The following is a 15,383-nucleotide window of genomic DNA, read 5'->3' as shown; positions in this document are numbered from 1 at the left end:
TTTTTAATCCAAACATATCATTTCTATATGTTTTTGGAATCAGGAATCAACAAGGAATAAGGTGAAGTTGTTTTTAAATCGATTTTGAAAATTTAATTTTAATCATAATTTTTATATTTTTAATTTTCAGAGCTTGTTTTTAATCCGAATATAACATAGTCATATGTTTTTGGAATCAGAAAATGATGAAGAATAAGATGAACGTAATTTTAGATCGTTTTATAAATAAATAATTTTAATTACAATTTTCAGATTTTTAATGACCAAAGTCATTAATTAATTTTTAAGCCTCCAAGCTGAAATGCAATACCAAAGTCCAGGCTTCGTCGAAGATTGCTTGGCCAAAATTTCAATCAATTTTATTGCAAAATGAGAGTGTGACAGTGCCGCCTCAACTTTTACAAAAAGCCGAATATGACGTCATCAAAGACATTTATCCAAAAAATGAAAAAAACGTCTGGGGATATCATACCCAGGAACTTTCATATAAAATTTCATAAAGATCGGTCCAGTAGTTTACTCTGAATCGCTCTACACACACACACACACAGACACACATACACCACGACCCTCGTCTCGATTCCCCCTCTATGTTAAAACATTTAGTCAAAACTTGACTAAATGTAAAAACAAGACAGGTTAACTTTGTGGATTGTTTAATTCAGGACGAAGCAACATTCACACGAACCTGCCCCTAAGGGCCCGTCCATACACTCCCGTCCGACCCTGTCCACACTTGACTTATGCTCAAAACGGCCCACGTGGGAGCGCCGTAGCGTGCTGTGATCGCGAAGCGTTATTTGCAGAAGAATAGCGCGTGTTCTAATTTCTATGACACAGACATAGAACGACGAAAATTTGACCAATCAGAGCAAACCAGAGCGATGACGTCAGCTGCTCGCGGCGCGGCAGTCGAATGCAACTGAACTTTCTTGTCAGGAGACCCGCTCTACTGTGATACCGCGTTGTGAAAAAAATCGTCGATGTGTGGCCACTCGGCAATTCCCGCGCTATGCACAAAACGGCCTGCGGCGCATAGAGCATAAAACGGCGTCCAAATGTGGTCCCCGCTTAACCGCCATTAAAGTGGTCACACAAGAGACACAACAGAAGAAAACAAGTGTTGACCCTAAATGGGGTCAAGACACTCCTGGTCCCCGGTGGTGGCAGAAACGAGGCTCTATGTTGTTTAATTACAATTATTATTATTATTATTATTATTATGAACATTTGTGCGCCTAATCTAAATATAGCCCTAGGCGCTTACAAAATATAAAATACATAGTGAACATTATACGAAACACAAATTGACAAGGACTCATACACTCACAGACAGGCGCACAGCGAGAACGCGACGCACTCACTCAACCAACTACAGGCACATGCATTCTAGACGGAAAAACAGTCGTAAATAAATAAATAAAGTATTGGATACATAAAGTTTGTTGAGAGAAGAAGAATAGAGCTGGAAAGGGAAGAAGAAGGAGAAAGAAAGAGACAGATCAAGGACCAGCAGGAGAGGGTGATGTGTGGTCATTAACGGACTAGTGAGGGAAGAGGTGTGTTTTGAGTGAGGTTTTGAATGATTGCATAGATGTGGAGTGCCTGAGTGAATGCGGGAGTTGGTTCCAGATGGATGGGGCCTGGTAGGAGAAGGTGCGCTGGCCATATGTTTTGGTGCGTGCTGATGGTATCCTAAAAAGGCGGGTGTCTGCGGAGGATCTTAGGGAGCGAGAGGGGGAGTAGACATCAAGAAGGTCAGAAAGATAGCTAGGGGACGATAGATCAAAGTTTCTGAAGCAGAGTGTGGAGATCTTGAACTGAATCCTCTGTTGAACAGGCAGCCAGTGTAGGGTTTGAAGAAGAGGGGTGATGTGGTCATGCTTGGAAGAACGAAAGATGAGGCGGGCGGCATGATTCTGAACACGCTGAAGCTTTTCGATGATGTAGTTGGGAGAGCCAGATAGAATGGAATTGCAATAATCGAGTCGGGATAGGACAAAGGCGCAGAGCAGAGTTTTAGTGGCATCCTCAGTGAGGAGATGACGGATGGAGGAGATGCGGCGGATTTCAAAGAAGCAAGTGCGACAGACATTGGCAACATGCTGATGGAAGGACAGGGACTGGTCAAGAGTGACACCTAGGTTGCGGACAGCAGGAGAAAGAGCAATAGAAGAACCATTGAGATCGACAGACGAGGGAAGAGAAGGATGATTGAGATGTTTTTTAGGAGAGACAAGAATCATTTCGGTTTTCTCCTCATTAAGCTTCAGCTTATTCAGGTCCATCCACGCCTTGAGGTCGGTGATACAAGACTGGGTGGAGGCAATGAGGCGAGGGAGGTCGGAGATAGGTCCAGAGAGATAGAGTTGGTTGTCGTCGGAGAAGCTGTGGTGAGAGAGAAAGTGGTGAGCGGCAATTGAAGGGATGGGTTGGGTGTAAAGGACGAACAAAATAGGCCCCAGGACGGAGCCCTGGGGCACACCGTACTGTAGAGGAGAAGCAGAAGAAGATAGGCCGTTCACAGAGACAGACTGGTAGCGATCGGTGAGATAGGACTGAAACCAAGAAAGGACAGACTGAGAAATGCCAAAAGAGTTTTGAAGGCGGGACAAGAGCACGGCATGATCAATAGTGTCAAATGCCGCGCTCAGGTCCAGCAGAGAGAGAAGGCAGACGTCGTTGTTGTCGAGTGCAGTCAGTATGTCGTTGCTAATTTTCAGTAGAGCGGTTTCCGTCGAGTGTCCAGAGCGATAGGCAGATTGATTGCAGTAGAGAAGGTGGTTGGCTTCAAGATGGTCCAAAAGCTGGGAGAGTACGATTTTTTCTGTTATTTTGGAGAGAAATGAGAGATTAGACACTGGTCTGTAGTTCTTCAGATTTTCAGGATCCAAGGAAGGTTTCTTGAGAAGAGGTCGGAGGATAGCGGATTTGAAAATGGCAGGAAAGGACCCAGATGAGAGAGAGGCGTTGATGACGGAGGTGAAATGCGGGAGGAGAGTATCTAGACAGTGAGTGAGGATAGAGGCGGGAAGGGGGTCAAGTTCGCATGTTTTGATGCCGGCGTGCACAATTACGATCTCCCCGGTCAACTTATGTGCAGACCTGCTGTGACTTAACCCCCTTCGTGTGTACACGCAAGCAGAAGTGCGCACGGACAAGATCCTGTAATCCATGTCAGAGTACGGTGGGTTATAGAAACACGAAAATACCCAGCATGCCTCCCCCGAAATTGGCGTATGCTGCCTGAATGGCGGGGTAAAAACGGTCATACACGTAAAAATCCACTCGTGCTAAAAAAACATGAGTGAACGTGGGAGTCTAAGCCCATGAACAAAGAAGAAGAAGAAGAAGAAGAATTACAAGGGAAAAGCATTTGGCACAGTTGACAACCAGCCAAAGTCTTGCATACCCCAAGCAAAGAACACATCAGCAATATATTGTTTTCTCTCACTCTCTGACATTCAAACACACACACACTCCGAGAGAGAGCGAGAGAGAGAGAGAGAGAGAGAGAGAGAGAGAGAGAGAGAGAGAGAGAGAGAGAGAGAGAGACAGAGAGAGACAGAGAGACAGAGACAGAGAGAGAGAGAGAGAGAGAGAGAGAGAGAGAGAGAGAGAGACAGAGAGAGAGAGAGAGAGAGACAGGGAGAAAGAGAGAGAGAGCACACCGACTCTGACTTAGAGAGGAAGTACCAGAACAAAAGGATCAAAGCCCGATGGTGAAAAGGTGACCCATTGACCTCGCGCACACTGTGAACATATTACAGAGATTAAAATCAAGGCGTTGGCCAAAACCTCAATTGAAAACGTCTTGAAAACAGCTAAAAGTTGTTATCTCAGCTTTGGCTACTGTGTGAAAAGGATTAAAACACATAAAAGGAGGAGAGAGAAAGGGGGGTGGGGGGAGAGAGGAGAGAGAGCGAGCACACTGACAAGACAAGAGAGACAGAAAAGTGAGTGAGACCTGAAAAGAAGTGTTGTACGCCGTCAGGTACTGGGGCGACATCTTCACTTCAGGAGGCAGACTCTGCATCACTGCCTGAGAGCTGCTGACTGGAATCAACACACAAGTCATGAATGCACACAGAGCGACATGTTTTCAAGTCATTGGGTGCCATCCGGCCACGCAACCACGAAATGAAAACCTTTCAACTTTCATCTACAAATTGTGAATATCTGTGGTTGGTTGATATTGAAAGTAAGTACTAGGAGATATATATGGGAAGCCAAGATTGGGCTGTACAACTGACTCCATAACAAAAATATCTTTCAGCTTCAATCAACATGATACGAATATCTTTCAGCTTCAATCAACATAGTACGAATATCTTTCAGGTTCAATCAACATGATACGAATATCTTTCAGCTTCAATCAACAAGATACCAATATCTTTCAGCTTCAATCAACAAGATACCAATATCTTTCAGCTTCAATCAACATGATACCAATATCTTTCAGCTTCAATAAACAAGATACCAATATCTTTCAGCTTCAATCAACAAGATACCAATATCTTTCAGCTTCAATCAAAATGATACAAATATCTTTCAGCTTCAATCAAAATGATACCAATATCTTTCAGCTCTAATCAACATGATGCGAATACTTATCAGCTTTAATCTGCACAACATGAATACCTGTGGTTGGTTGATACAGAAAGTAACTGTCACTAGCAATGGGTCCCTGGGACTGAGCTGTACAACTGATTCCACAATACGAATATCTTTCAGCTTTAATCAACATGATATCAATACTCCTCAGCTTTAATCTGCACAATGTGAACACCTGTGGTTGATTGATACTGCAGGTAGCCACCAGGAGCAATTAAGGTTCCTGAGAGTGGGTGGTACACCTGTCTCCAAAAGATGAATATCTTTCAGCTTTAATCAACACGATATCAATACTTCTCAGCTTTAATCTGCACAACATACACCTGACTCCACAACATGAATACCTCGGTTAGGTTGATACTGCTCGTAGCCATCCAGAGCAATAAGACCCTGAGACTGGGCGGTACACTGGACTCCTAGACACGTGTCCGGACTGCCCACCCTGGTGACCGTGTACAACATCTGAAGGAAAGAACAAATTAACTTTATTTTACAAGGATAAAGGTTTAAGGCACATTGCCTTGTCTAACAACCTCTCCTTAAACAAATACTAAACATATAACTTTCACTAACGAAGCATACAAATGGAACGAATTGATAGAAGAAAAATGCTAAATGCAACCAGAATATAAAATGGAATCAAAAATGAATGCAGAGAAAGTTAGAAAGACCACAATAAAGAAGAGAAGAAATTAAAAAAAAATTAAATTAAAAAAATAGGCACACGCACACACGACTAACAAACAAACAACAGGGAGAGGGGGGGAGAAGAAAGAGTGGGCGGGCAGAATGCAGACACACAATGACACAGGTACGGTGGAACCTTCTTTTATGACCCCTCAATTTCACACTTCTCCCTTTTCAAGATCTTGCTTTTTCAGATTATCTCTTCATAACATCTGTAAATTTACGACTAATTTTAAGACTCCCTCCTTCTTAAGACATCATTTTCTCAGATTTGTGGAAGGTCTTAAAAGGTGGTTCCACTGTATGGTGGATGTGCCGCTATGTGTTGACTGTGTGTGAGTGAATGCAGACATTTCTAAGACCTCAACAAATTTGAAAAGATCAGGTCTTGAAAAGGAGGGAGTCTCAAATGGACAACAAATAATCTGAAAAGGCAAGGTCTGTTTTAACATGGACTATACAGATCTCACATCCATTATAACTATATGCATGTGAGATCTGTATAGTCCATGTTAAACAGGCACAAGAACACATAATGATATGCTTCGCTAACCTCTTCTGAAACCTCCACCAAAATAGAGTTTTGTTTGCATAGAAGACACATAATACAAGAACATTGATGATCTGAGTGTTATCACTTGCACACACTCACTGACTTACCGTCGCAGTACTTTGTTATTCACGATCTGAGTGTTATCACTTGCACACACTCACTGACTTACCGTGGCAGTACTTTGGCCAACCTCCACCAACACTGGACCGGAAAAACTGACGGTACTGCCTGGAAAAAACAACACACAATATTTTTGTTTGGATGTAAACATTAAACATAAAAGCATTGCAATAAAAACACAATTAAAAACACAATTGAAAAAAGTAAAAAAAAAGGAAACCAAGCTTACTAGAATCTAATTACACTTGTCAGTATAACCAGTACACTGTTGGATCTGGTATCATATGGAGTCAATAGAAAAGTTAAGCCTGCGGCCTTCGTAAGGAAGACAGTACCGTAGTGGTAGTCAAGGGTTGCGTAAGATGCACAACCAGGTAAGAGCTAGTGGCATTCCAACGCGGGTAGGGGAAAGAGGTACCGCAAGAGACTTGAGAGGAGTAAGGATGATGTGATAAGTGCCAGGGCCAGAGACACGTCACGTACTTGTGAAAAGTACTTGGTGGGAAGGCTGACTCCAAAAGGACGATGCCATGTTTTCTACTCGCAGACTGTGAACTTGCTTAGTTTTACAGCCTGTGGCGACGGTCTTGGGCCGTAATCTTTGACCCGGTTGGCGCAACCTGCGCAACCTGCGCAACCCTTAAGTACCAGTCAGGCTACTATCTTCCTCACAGAGTCGGCTTCCATTCATGTACTTTTCACAAATACGTGACATGTTCCCCTCCCACTTATCACATCATTGTCACTCCTGTCATGTCCCTTTCGGCACTGAATTCACTGACTTTCTCCCTTACCCCCGTTGGAAGACCGTCCCCTTAAAGCCATATGTACTCGATGACTATACACGCTAATTGCTTTACCAACAGCTGGAGACATGCTAAATTAAGTTCCCTGCAAAATATTGTGGTCTAGGACCCCTTCAATGTTGAGATATGTTAATTTTCATTTTGATCTGGATCGTCCTATTTATAGATTTGCCAACAGAGGTAGCGTTGACGCAAGGGAAATAACTCCGCGTCTTTGTTTACATCCAAAGTTTCTGAGACTCTAAAACAAGCTGTAATGCATGTATATGGTCCGCGCATGGCGACATATCGTCATTACATGGTCTTATGGTGCGTTTGACATCGATTATGGGCAAACTACACTTTGTAAACACGGGAGCGCGTACATATACCTTTAACTACCACGACAGTACTTACCGGAGGCATGACTTAGGCTCTCTAACAGAACATGTTCAGAACTAACGCTCAGGGATGTCAATGGCTCTATACAGTGAAGACACATGTGCTTGTACAGTGCACATGAGAGTGCAAGTGTGTGGAGGAGTTCCAGTTTTATATATTATGATTGACCCGTTGAAGCAGATTGCCTGTGCACCTAACATGTTTTCTATTTGTAATTGTGTATCACCCTATGTATATGGGCTATGGCCTGAAATAAAACATTCCTGAGTCCTGATCCTCATTGTACCCCAAAAGCCAAAATAATCAAAGTTTGCATTATGATTAACCTGCTGAAACAAACCAAAAAGACACATGTACACACTCTCTCTGTGTCTTTCTCATTCTCTATCCCCCCAAGCCAAGACTGTTGAAGTGAACATGATGATGGAATACAACAGAAAAGCAACTCACTCAGTGCGCAGCCTGTGGCGACGGAGTTATCTTGTACGCACGTCACCGTCACGTTGCTGCCGCGCACTGGCTCACTGCACACACGATCAACAACTGCTCTTTATACACCGCCACAACCATTTCTGCTACAGTGGAAAAATGGAGGGGTCTTAAAATGCGAGTAAATTCACAGAGGTTATGAATATGAAAATACAGAAAACAGGGTCTCCAAAAGGGAGGGAATCTCCGTCGTGTTTTTGTGTGTTGCAATTCTAGATCTATCTCTGGCTTTTTCAACAAGGGAAATGATGAAGACTGTCACGAAGAATGCACAGCAGACCCGACAAAAGTGCCTTTGTTTGCCAGGCAAGTTTACTGACACTATGAAGAATGCACAGCAGACCCGACAAAAGTGCCTTTGTTTGCCAGGCAAGTTTACTGACACTATGACGGAAAACTCTGAAAAACAATGAGGTGGTAGAGTGGAGGGTATTAAAACAGGGTTCACTGTCCCAGTGTAGGTATTGGTATTCAGGTCTCATATCGTCCTGTTAGGCTACCCTCATGGATATTCGGGCTGCTTTCTCACTGGGAAAAGCAAGCTGCCATACAGCATGGTGCTGACCATTTTTTCTCTCCTGCAAGTGTGTATTCATGTTTCCAAGCCCTGAGACTTTTCCCGTGAACTTGGAATCTTTATCGTGCACATGAGTGCACATGGGGCTGTTCGCACACCGAAGAGAGTTTGCACAAAGTTGAATCTGGGAATAACATCCTTCGAAAAATGAGGGTCGAAACCCACGTCGATAACGAAGCTAGGCCGCTACAGACTGAGTTACCTCCCCGCCCCGGTCCACTGCACTACAGGCCCAGCAGGTCAATGTCACAACAGAGTAGTGAACGAAGAAGTCATGACAGAGTTATCTCTCACCTGAGCTCCAGGTCCAAGGTGTTGGTGTAGTTGGCGGCACTGATGACCGGCACGGTGATGTCACGCTGACAGATGCTGACCACAGGCGGTATGGTCAGTTGGATGGTGCTGCAACCGTCAGTCAAACACAATGGTCAACTTGACACCAACAGATGCATTTTCAATTGTATGCATGAGCGCATACATACGCCTACATGCACACAGAGTGCATTTAGTATAAGATATGTATACACACAAAGACAATGCACACACAAACACACACACACAATTACGTGTACACACACATGTGCACTCATGCAAACAAACACACACACACACACATACACAAACACCCCCCCCCCACACCGACACTTACACAGGATCAGACATGGAGGTGGCCCTGCAGAACTCTGGCTGTCTGATCGTCTGGTTGTTGGTGACTGGACACTCCAGCCCGACGTCGCTTGACACACCGAAGCACCGAACCCTGGCCGCCCGCCCGGCCACTTTAGTGCCAAAACTGTCCACACTACAAAGCAAAACATCGATCAGCGTGCTGTCACAAACACCTCATCAAAATGAGGATGAAAGTCGCTACAGTGGAACCTCCCTTTAAAGACCCCCCAGTTTAAAACTCCCTCCTTTTTAAGACCTTGTTTTTTCAGACTTTCCGTTTATAACCACTATAGAATTCCTCCCATTTTAAGACTCCCTTCTTTTTAAGACCAGATTTTCTCAGATCTGTGGAGGTCTTACAAGGGAGCTTCCAGTTTGTTTGTTCGTTCATGGGCTGAAACTCCCACGGCTTTTACGTGTATGACCGTTTTTACCCCGCCATTTAGCCATACGCCGCTTTCGGAGGAAGCATGCTGGGTATTTTCGTGTTTCTATAACCCACCGAACTCTGACATGGATTACAGGATCTTTTTCGTGCGCACTTGGTCTTGTGCTTGCGTGTACACACGGGGGTGTTCGGACACCGAGGAGAGTCTGCACACAAAGTTGACTCTGAGTAATAAATCTCTCGCCGAACGTGGGGACGAACTCACGCTGACAGCGGCCAACTGGATACAAATCCAGCGCGCTACCGACTGAGCTACATCCCCGCCTGGAGGTTCCAGTGTATTTCATATCAATGCTTGTTATTCTCTCAGTTGCCACCAGTGTGGTTTCACCCATCTCTCACTTACTCTGTTCTACTCGTCATTTGTTATTCTCTCAGTTGCCACGAGTTTGGTTCCACCCATCTCTCACTTACTCTGTTCTACTCGTCATTTGCGCTTACTTCCCTTGGTTTCTCAGATTATAAAAATTAATAAAAACAAGCCGCGTAACGCGAAATTACTACATTTAGTCAAGCTGTGGAACTCACAGAATGAAACTGAACGCACTGCATTTTTTCACAATGACCGTAGTCCGCCGCTTGTGCAAAAGGCAGTGAAATTGACAAGCCTGTTTAGCGCGGTAGTGGTTGCGCTGTGCTGCATAGCACGCTTTTCTGTACCTCTCTTCGTTTTAACTTTCTGAGCGTGTTTTTAATCCAAACATATCATATCTATATGTTTTTCAATCAGGAACCGACAAGGAATAAGATGAAATTGTTTTTAAAACTTGACTAAATGTAAAAAGGAAACTGAAGTTTCCATTTCAGCCAGAAGCAAGAAGAGCGTCAGTGTTCTCTTCACTACGCTTAGAGGTAGGGTGCATAGGGGGTGCTGAAGCATGCTCTCTCTCTCTCTTTTGTTTTCACACCCACCCACACACTTATCAGGCTGCTGATGACTCACTTGAAGTTGAAGACAACGCTGCCCTCAGAATCAGCAGGGTTCAGGCTTGTTTCACCAAAAGACAGCTGTGTGTAGCCGCTCACCCCAGCAAAATCATTCTCACAGGTCACTGTGACCTGCACACAAAGGACACAGTCATTTTGAACTTGTCTGACAAAATACCATTTACCTGTGCATTTTCTAAAATGTATTCCCACATCCACATTTAATGCAGGTACACGTAAAATGCCCATCAGAGTATCTGCAGTGCCACTTTTCACTGTAGACGATGTGTTATGACTCATTTTGTAACTGCTACACCGAGGGAGAAGTAAAAATGAGTACCAGTCCTGTTGAATGCTTGTGGTTATTTGTTTGAGTGTAGCATATTACGCTGAAAGTGTAGCAGTTGGCAGCTCTGCGCATGGAAATCAAACTTGTCCCAACATCGCAGGTGTTCACTTATGACAGCAATGTTGTTCTCAGGCCTTGGAGTTTACTCACCGACACATATACTTTCATTGTTTGACACATTGTTCTGACCCCTGGCCTGTCGACCGGTTGGTAGTTTACGGGAGGATGTCTTCTGACCGAACAACAATTTTTAGCAGGCAAAACATTTGGAACGATACATATTTTCAGTCCAGGTCCAACTGAGCTAGTACCGTACTTTCCGGGTCATAAGGCGCGACTTTTTTCCTCGAGTTCGACCCCTGCGTCTTGTATAACGAAGCGCCTAATCCGTGTATGAAATACGAAAAAAATCAAAGAGACCGCTTGAGTACCAGTCAAACAACTTGTGATAATGCATGTTTCAGCTACTAGGTACTGCCCTGCCTTTGATCTGGCCGCACACACAGATTTCCACTCTGTTAAACTCAGTCACTGACCCCGATGCAGGAAGTGTTTCCTCTCTCAGATATGACAGGGGAACCACCTCTCATGGCAAAAACTGGGTCATTGACCCCTGGGAAGAAGGTCGTGTCTATAAACAAGGCCACCCAGCTATCACAATGCCTTTGATCTGGCCGCACACACAGAGCACACATATTTTCACTCAGTTAAAGTCGGTCACTGACCGGTCACTGACCCCGATGCAGGAAGTGTTTCCTCTCTCAGATATGACAGGGGAACCACCTCTCATGGCAAAAACTGGGTCATTTTGGTGCGCCCTATCGGCCCCCTGCGTCCAATGGGTGACTGGATTACAATTTTTTTAAAAAGAAGGGGGTGCGTCTTAGATAACGAAGCGCCTTGTCACCCGGAAAGTATGGTATGTAGTTTTAGAGAGACGAACAAAGCCCACCACTTTCCTTTCGCCACCACATTTTCTCTTGCCCGCTCGGATGCACGCGCACAACGAAACTCAACAGTGCGTGTTGTACATTTCGCGGTTTAGACGTTACGGCAGAGAAATTCTGTTCATGGAATTAGCGCTGACACCACATATGTGCGATTAATTTGCAACCCGAAGCTCTACTCATAAAATGAACATTTAAAATAACAATCAGGTAACCTATATCCAATAAATTAAAGGTTTTCATACAAAAATAACCAAAACATGATTACAAAGTTAACGAAAGTACATTCATAGAATTGCCCAAATCATTGAAAGTCGTTTGTCATGTTTTTGGTGTGAACTTCGTTTCACCGATGACCGGAAGTGACGTGTACGCAACATTTGTGATGTAGCATTTCCTTATATGGCATGAAAGGAATGTGGTTGGTTAAAATGAGATCGTTCTAAATCAAGCTAGTGACTCCTCTGAGTGTGGAAATAACACTGTGACAGGTTTACTTTAGTCAGCTTTATTATCATTATTATTATTAATCAGGCCAGCAGAAATGAAAATAAAATAGAGAATTCACTGCATATTGCCCGACACTTAGTAACTTATGTGCATCCTCACCGCCGTTACACTCATCTTAACAGGAAACTAATCAGGAAATTTAAGAATTTAAAAAAAAAATTAAAAAAGTTGGCAGTCTCTTTGTTTTTGGATTTATTTAATCAGAAAAAGCAATGTTTTGTCAGAAAAAGCAGCGTTCTGCACACGCAATGCGTTTTGCTTCAACTTAAGACCTTTTCTGTTGTATCTTTCACATTTAATCTGCAATGTTTACTCATTTTAACAAGTTCCCTATCACTGTATCATGGGGCGGGGATATAGCTCAGTTGGTAGCGCGCTGGATTTGTATTCAGTTGGCCGCTGTCAGCGTGAGTTCGATCCCAGGTTCGGCGGAAATTTATTTCAGAGTCAACTTTGTGTGCAGACTTTCTTCGGTGTCCGAACTCCCCCCCGTGTACACTACATTGGGTGTGCACGTTAAAGATCCCACGATTGACAAAAGGGTCTTTCCTGGCAAAATTGCTTAGGCACAGTTAATAATTGTCTACCTATACCCGTGTGACTTGGAATAATAGGCCGTGAAAGGTAAATATGCGCCGAAATGGCTGCAATCTACTGGCCGTATAAAATTTCATCTCACACGGCATCACTGCAGAGCGCCTAGAACTGTACCCACGGAATATGCGCGATATAAGACTCATTGATTGATTGATTGATTGATTGACAAAAGGGTCTTTCCTGGCAAAATTGCTTAGGCACAGTTAATAATTGTCTACCTATACCCGTGTGACTTGGAATAATAGGCCGTGAAAGGTAAATATGCGCCGAAATGGCTGCAATTACTGGCCGTATAACATTTCATCTCACACGGCATCACTGCAGAGCGCCTAGAACTGTACCCACGGAATATGCGCGATATAAGCCTCATATTGATTGATTAAATATTTGAATACAAAGCATTACCTGCATTTACCTGAATTAACAACGTACAGTTACAATGTGCCCTTGATGTATAAATGAATACACCAGATATGCACACATTGTTTTGTTGTTCTTCTTTGTTGTTTATTGAACGGTTTCTTGCTTGTTTTAAGTTAGTTACCCAAGACCCCAGCTCATGTCCTACAGGCAGGAAAAGTTTTTTTTGTTGTTGTTCTTCTTTGTTGTTTAGGCCAAAAAAAATAATAGGTGTGGTTACGGTAACATAGCCAAACAAGAGGCGAAGCCTTCAAGGCTCACGTAAGAAATCGACAAACAGTAACACAAACTCAATCACTCCGTCACACACACACACACACACACACACACACACACACACACACACACACACACACACAGAAAGAGCATCTATAGGTGAAACTGTGCAAGAAAGCGAGACACTAGATCTAGATCTGTCTGTCTGCATGTAGCCTACTTACATGGACACGACTGCCAAATAGTCTCAGCCCGCTCAAAATAACAATCACCGAGACTTTCAGTAATTCCATCGCGTGACGTCTAACCCTCGTACGTCATAATGTGACGTCAATGTAATATGACGTCTTCAAATGTTAAAGTTTCTACCACAGACATACATACATACATACATACATACATACATGTATACATACGCACGCACGCACAGACAGACAAAAGTTAGCATCGCATAGGCTACACTTCGTGAGCCAAAAAAATAGGGTAGGAAGGTAGGCAATCACTTTTTTTTTTTAAACTTTTTTTTCTAATGTGTACAAATTAAACCTACTTGACAGGGAAATAAGTGTGCGACTCGGGCGCTTTCACTTTCATTGCGTTTTCTGCACTCGTTTACTTGGTTTTTTTTGTATTTTTTTGACAAATGTCATAAAAAGTTATAGGGTCGGCCCCCAAAAATAGGGTAGGTCGGGTTACCGTAACCACACCTATTTTTTTTGTTGGCCTTATTGAACGGTTTCTTGCTTGTTAAAGCTAGTTACCCAAGACCCCAGCTCATGTCCTACAGGCAGGAAAGGGTTTTTTTGTTGTTGTTCTTCTTTGTTGTTTATTGAACGGTTTCTTGCTTGTTAAAGCTCCTCCGAAAGCGGCGTATGGCTGCCTAAATGGCGGGGTAAAAACGGTCATACACGTAAAATTCCACTCGTGCAAAAACACTAGTGTACGTGGGAGTTTCAGCCCACGAACGCAGAAGAAGAAGAAGAAGAAGCTTGTTAAAGCTAGTTACCCAAGACCCCAGCTCATGTCCTAAAGGTAGGAAAAGGGTTAAGTTAAACTGTTAGAGTAACCACAAATGAAAACACAGATATTTTTGTTAATTTTCCTTCTCACTACAGTTGTACATTATCAAAATTCAGTCAATACACTCTTAGTCGAAAACATCACTATCCTTTACACTTCCTATTACAATATTTGATTTTTAAAAAAAAAGGTTCTGACAGCTAGTGACACCCAGAACTTACTGTGTCTTCTTTTGTTGCGATACTTCCATCCGCACCGCTGTATACAACCGCTGTAAAAGGCAGCCCCTGATCGTTTGTGACATTGGTGCTGTACACATACTCAGTTGGATCTGTGCCATTGCGTTGAGCACCGATCAGAATCTTCCCTTCATCTGAAAAACCATGAAAAGAACATACATGTGCGTGGACGGGATTCAAACAGTCGATCTACCTTCCGCATTGGATGAGTCTTAAATTCATTAGCCACTGCGCCCATCCCAATGAATCAAATCATAGCATTTCTGCAATTAACAGAAAAAGAAAACTGTTCAACAAAAATCCGTCATAGGTTTATTTGAACATTGTACTGCATGTTATTGTATTTATTCATCTCCTCCAACTCATTGATCATTCTCTTCCTGTGCTCCCTTTCCTTTTTTTTAAATTTTTATTTCGTGGCAGAGTATTCTGAATTCTGCCACAGCAAAACAATGATTTGAGGACATTTACATTGCTACGGCAATATGCTTTTGCTAGCTCGAATATAATTGAAAGTGACTAAAATGCTAAAGGTAGGACCCCGCGAGATGTGTCAGGACTTGAGTTTTTTTGGTTTTACAGTATTTACTGTACCTGCATTTTGCGCATTCACTGCAAACCCGACGAAATAATACATGAAAAGCAACGAGATGGTCATTTGTAATGCCATTATGATTGCGTGTAACTTCAAAAGAAACCGTCTTTGTGGTCTTGCGCTCTAAAACAGTTGCCAAGTACGCCAAACTCTCAAACGCTCCGCCATGTCTAAACAGCGACGACTGTGCTATGAGACGTTAGCATTCATTGGCTGGAA

General features: G+C 43.2%; 2 protein-coding genes across 2 annotated transcripts in view; both read right to left on the bottom strand.

The window, feature by feature from the left end:
* The window catches only part of LOC138975275 (mucin-2-like), a 31,824-nt gene extending 22,035 nt beyond the window's left edge, over positions 1 to 9,789 (bottom strand). The window contains exons 1-6 of the mRNA XM_070347931.1: positions 8,877 to 9,789; positions 8,522 to 8,629; positions 7,612 to 7,685; positions 6,024 to 6,082; positions 4,959 to 5,076; positions 3,968 to 4,056 (exon numbers count right to left, since the gene is read on the bottom strand). Coding sequence (XP_070204032.1) covers positions 3,968 to 4,056; positions 4,959 to 5,076; positions 6,024 to 6,082; positions 7,612 to 7,685; positions 8,522 to 8,629; positions 8,877 to 8,890 — 462 coding nt within the window. The 5' untranslated portion in view covers positions 8,891 to 9,789. The remainder of the gene's footprint in view (positions 1 to 3,967; positions 4,057 to 4,958; positions 5,077 to 6,023; positions 6,083 to 7,611; positions 7,686 to 8,521; positions 8,630 to 8,876) is intronic.
* Positions 9,790 to 10,137: 348 nt separating this feature from the next.
* LOC138975276 (uncharacterized) lies at positions 10,138 to 15,338 on the bottom strand. The gene is made up of 3 exons (XM_070347932.1): positions 15,164 to 15,338; positions 14,552 to 14,703; positions 10,138 to 10,403 (listed from the first exon to the last, which is right to left on the bottom strand). The coding sequence occupies exons 1-3, from the start codon at positions 15,237 to 15,239 to the stop codon at positions 10,284 to 10,286; spliced, it is 348 nt and encodes a 115-aa protein (XP_070204033.1). The 5' UTR covers positions 15,240 to 15,338; the 3' UTR covers positions 10,138 to 10,283.
* Between the last annotated feature and the right edge of the window lie 45 nt (positions 15,339 to 15,383).

The sequence above is a fragment of the Littorina saxatilis genome, linkage group LG9, assembly GCF_037325665.1.
Source record: "Littorina saxatilis isolate snail1 linkage group LG9, US_GU_Lsax_2.0, whole genome shotgun sequence".
NCBI lineage: Eukaryota > Metazoa > Mollusca > Gastropoda > Littorinimorpha > Littorinidae > Littorina > Littorina saxatilis.
Note: the sequence above shows the minus strand (reverse complement) of the source record. Positions and strands in the feature narration are given on the sequence as shown.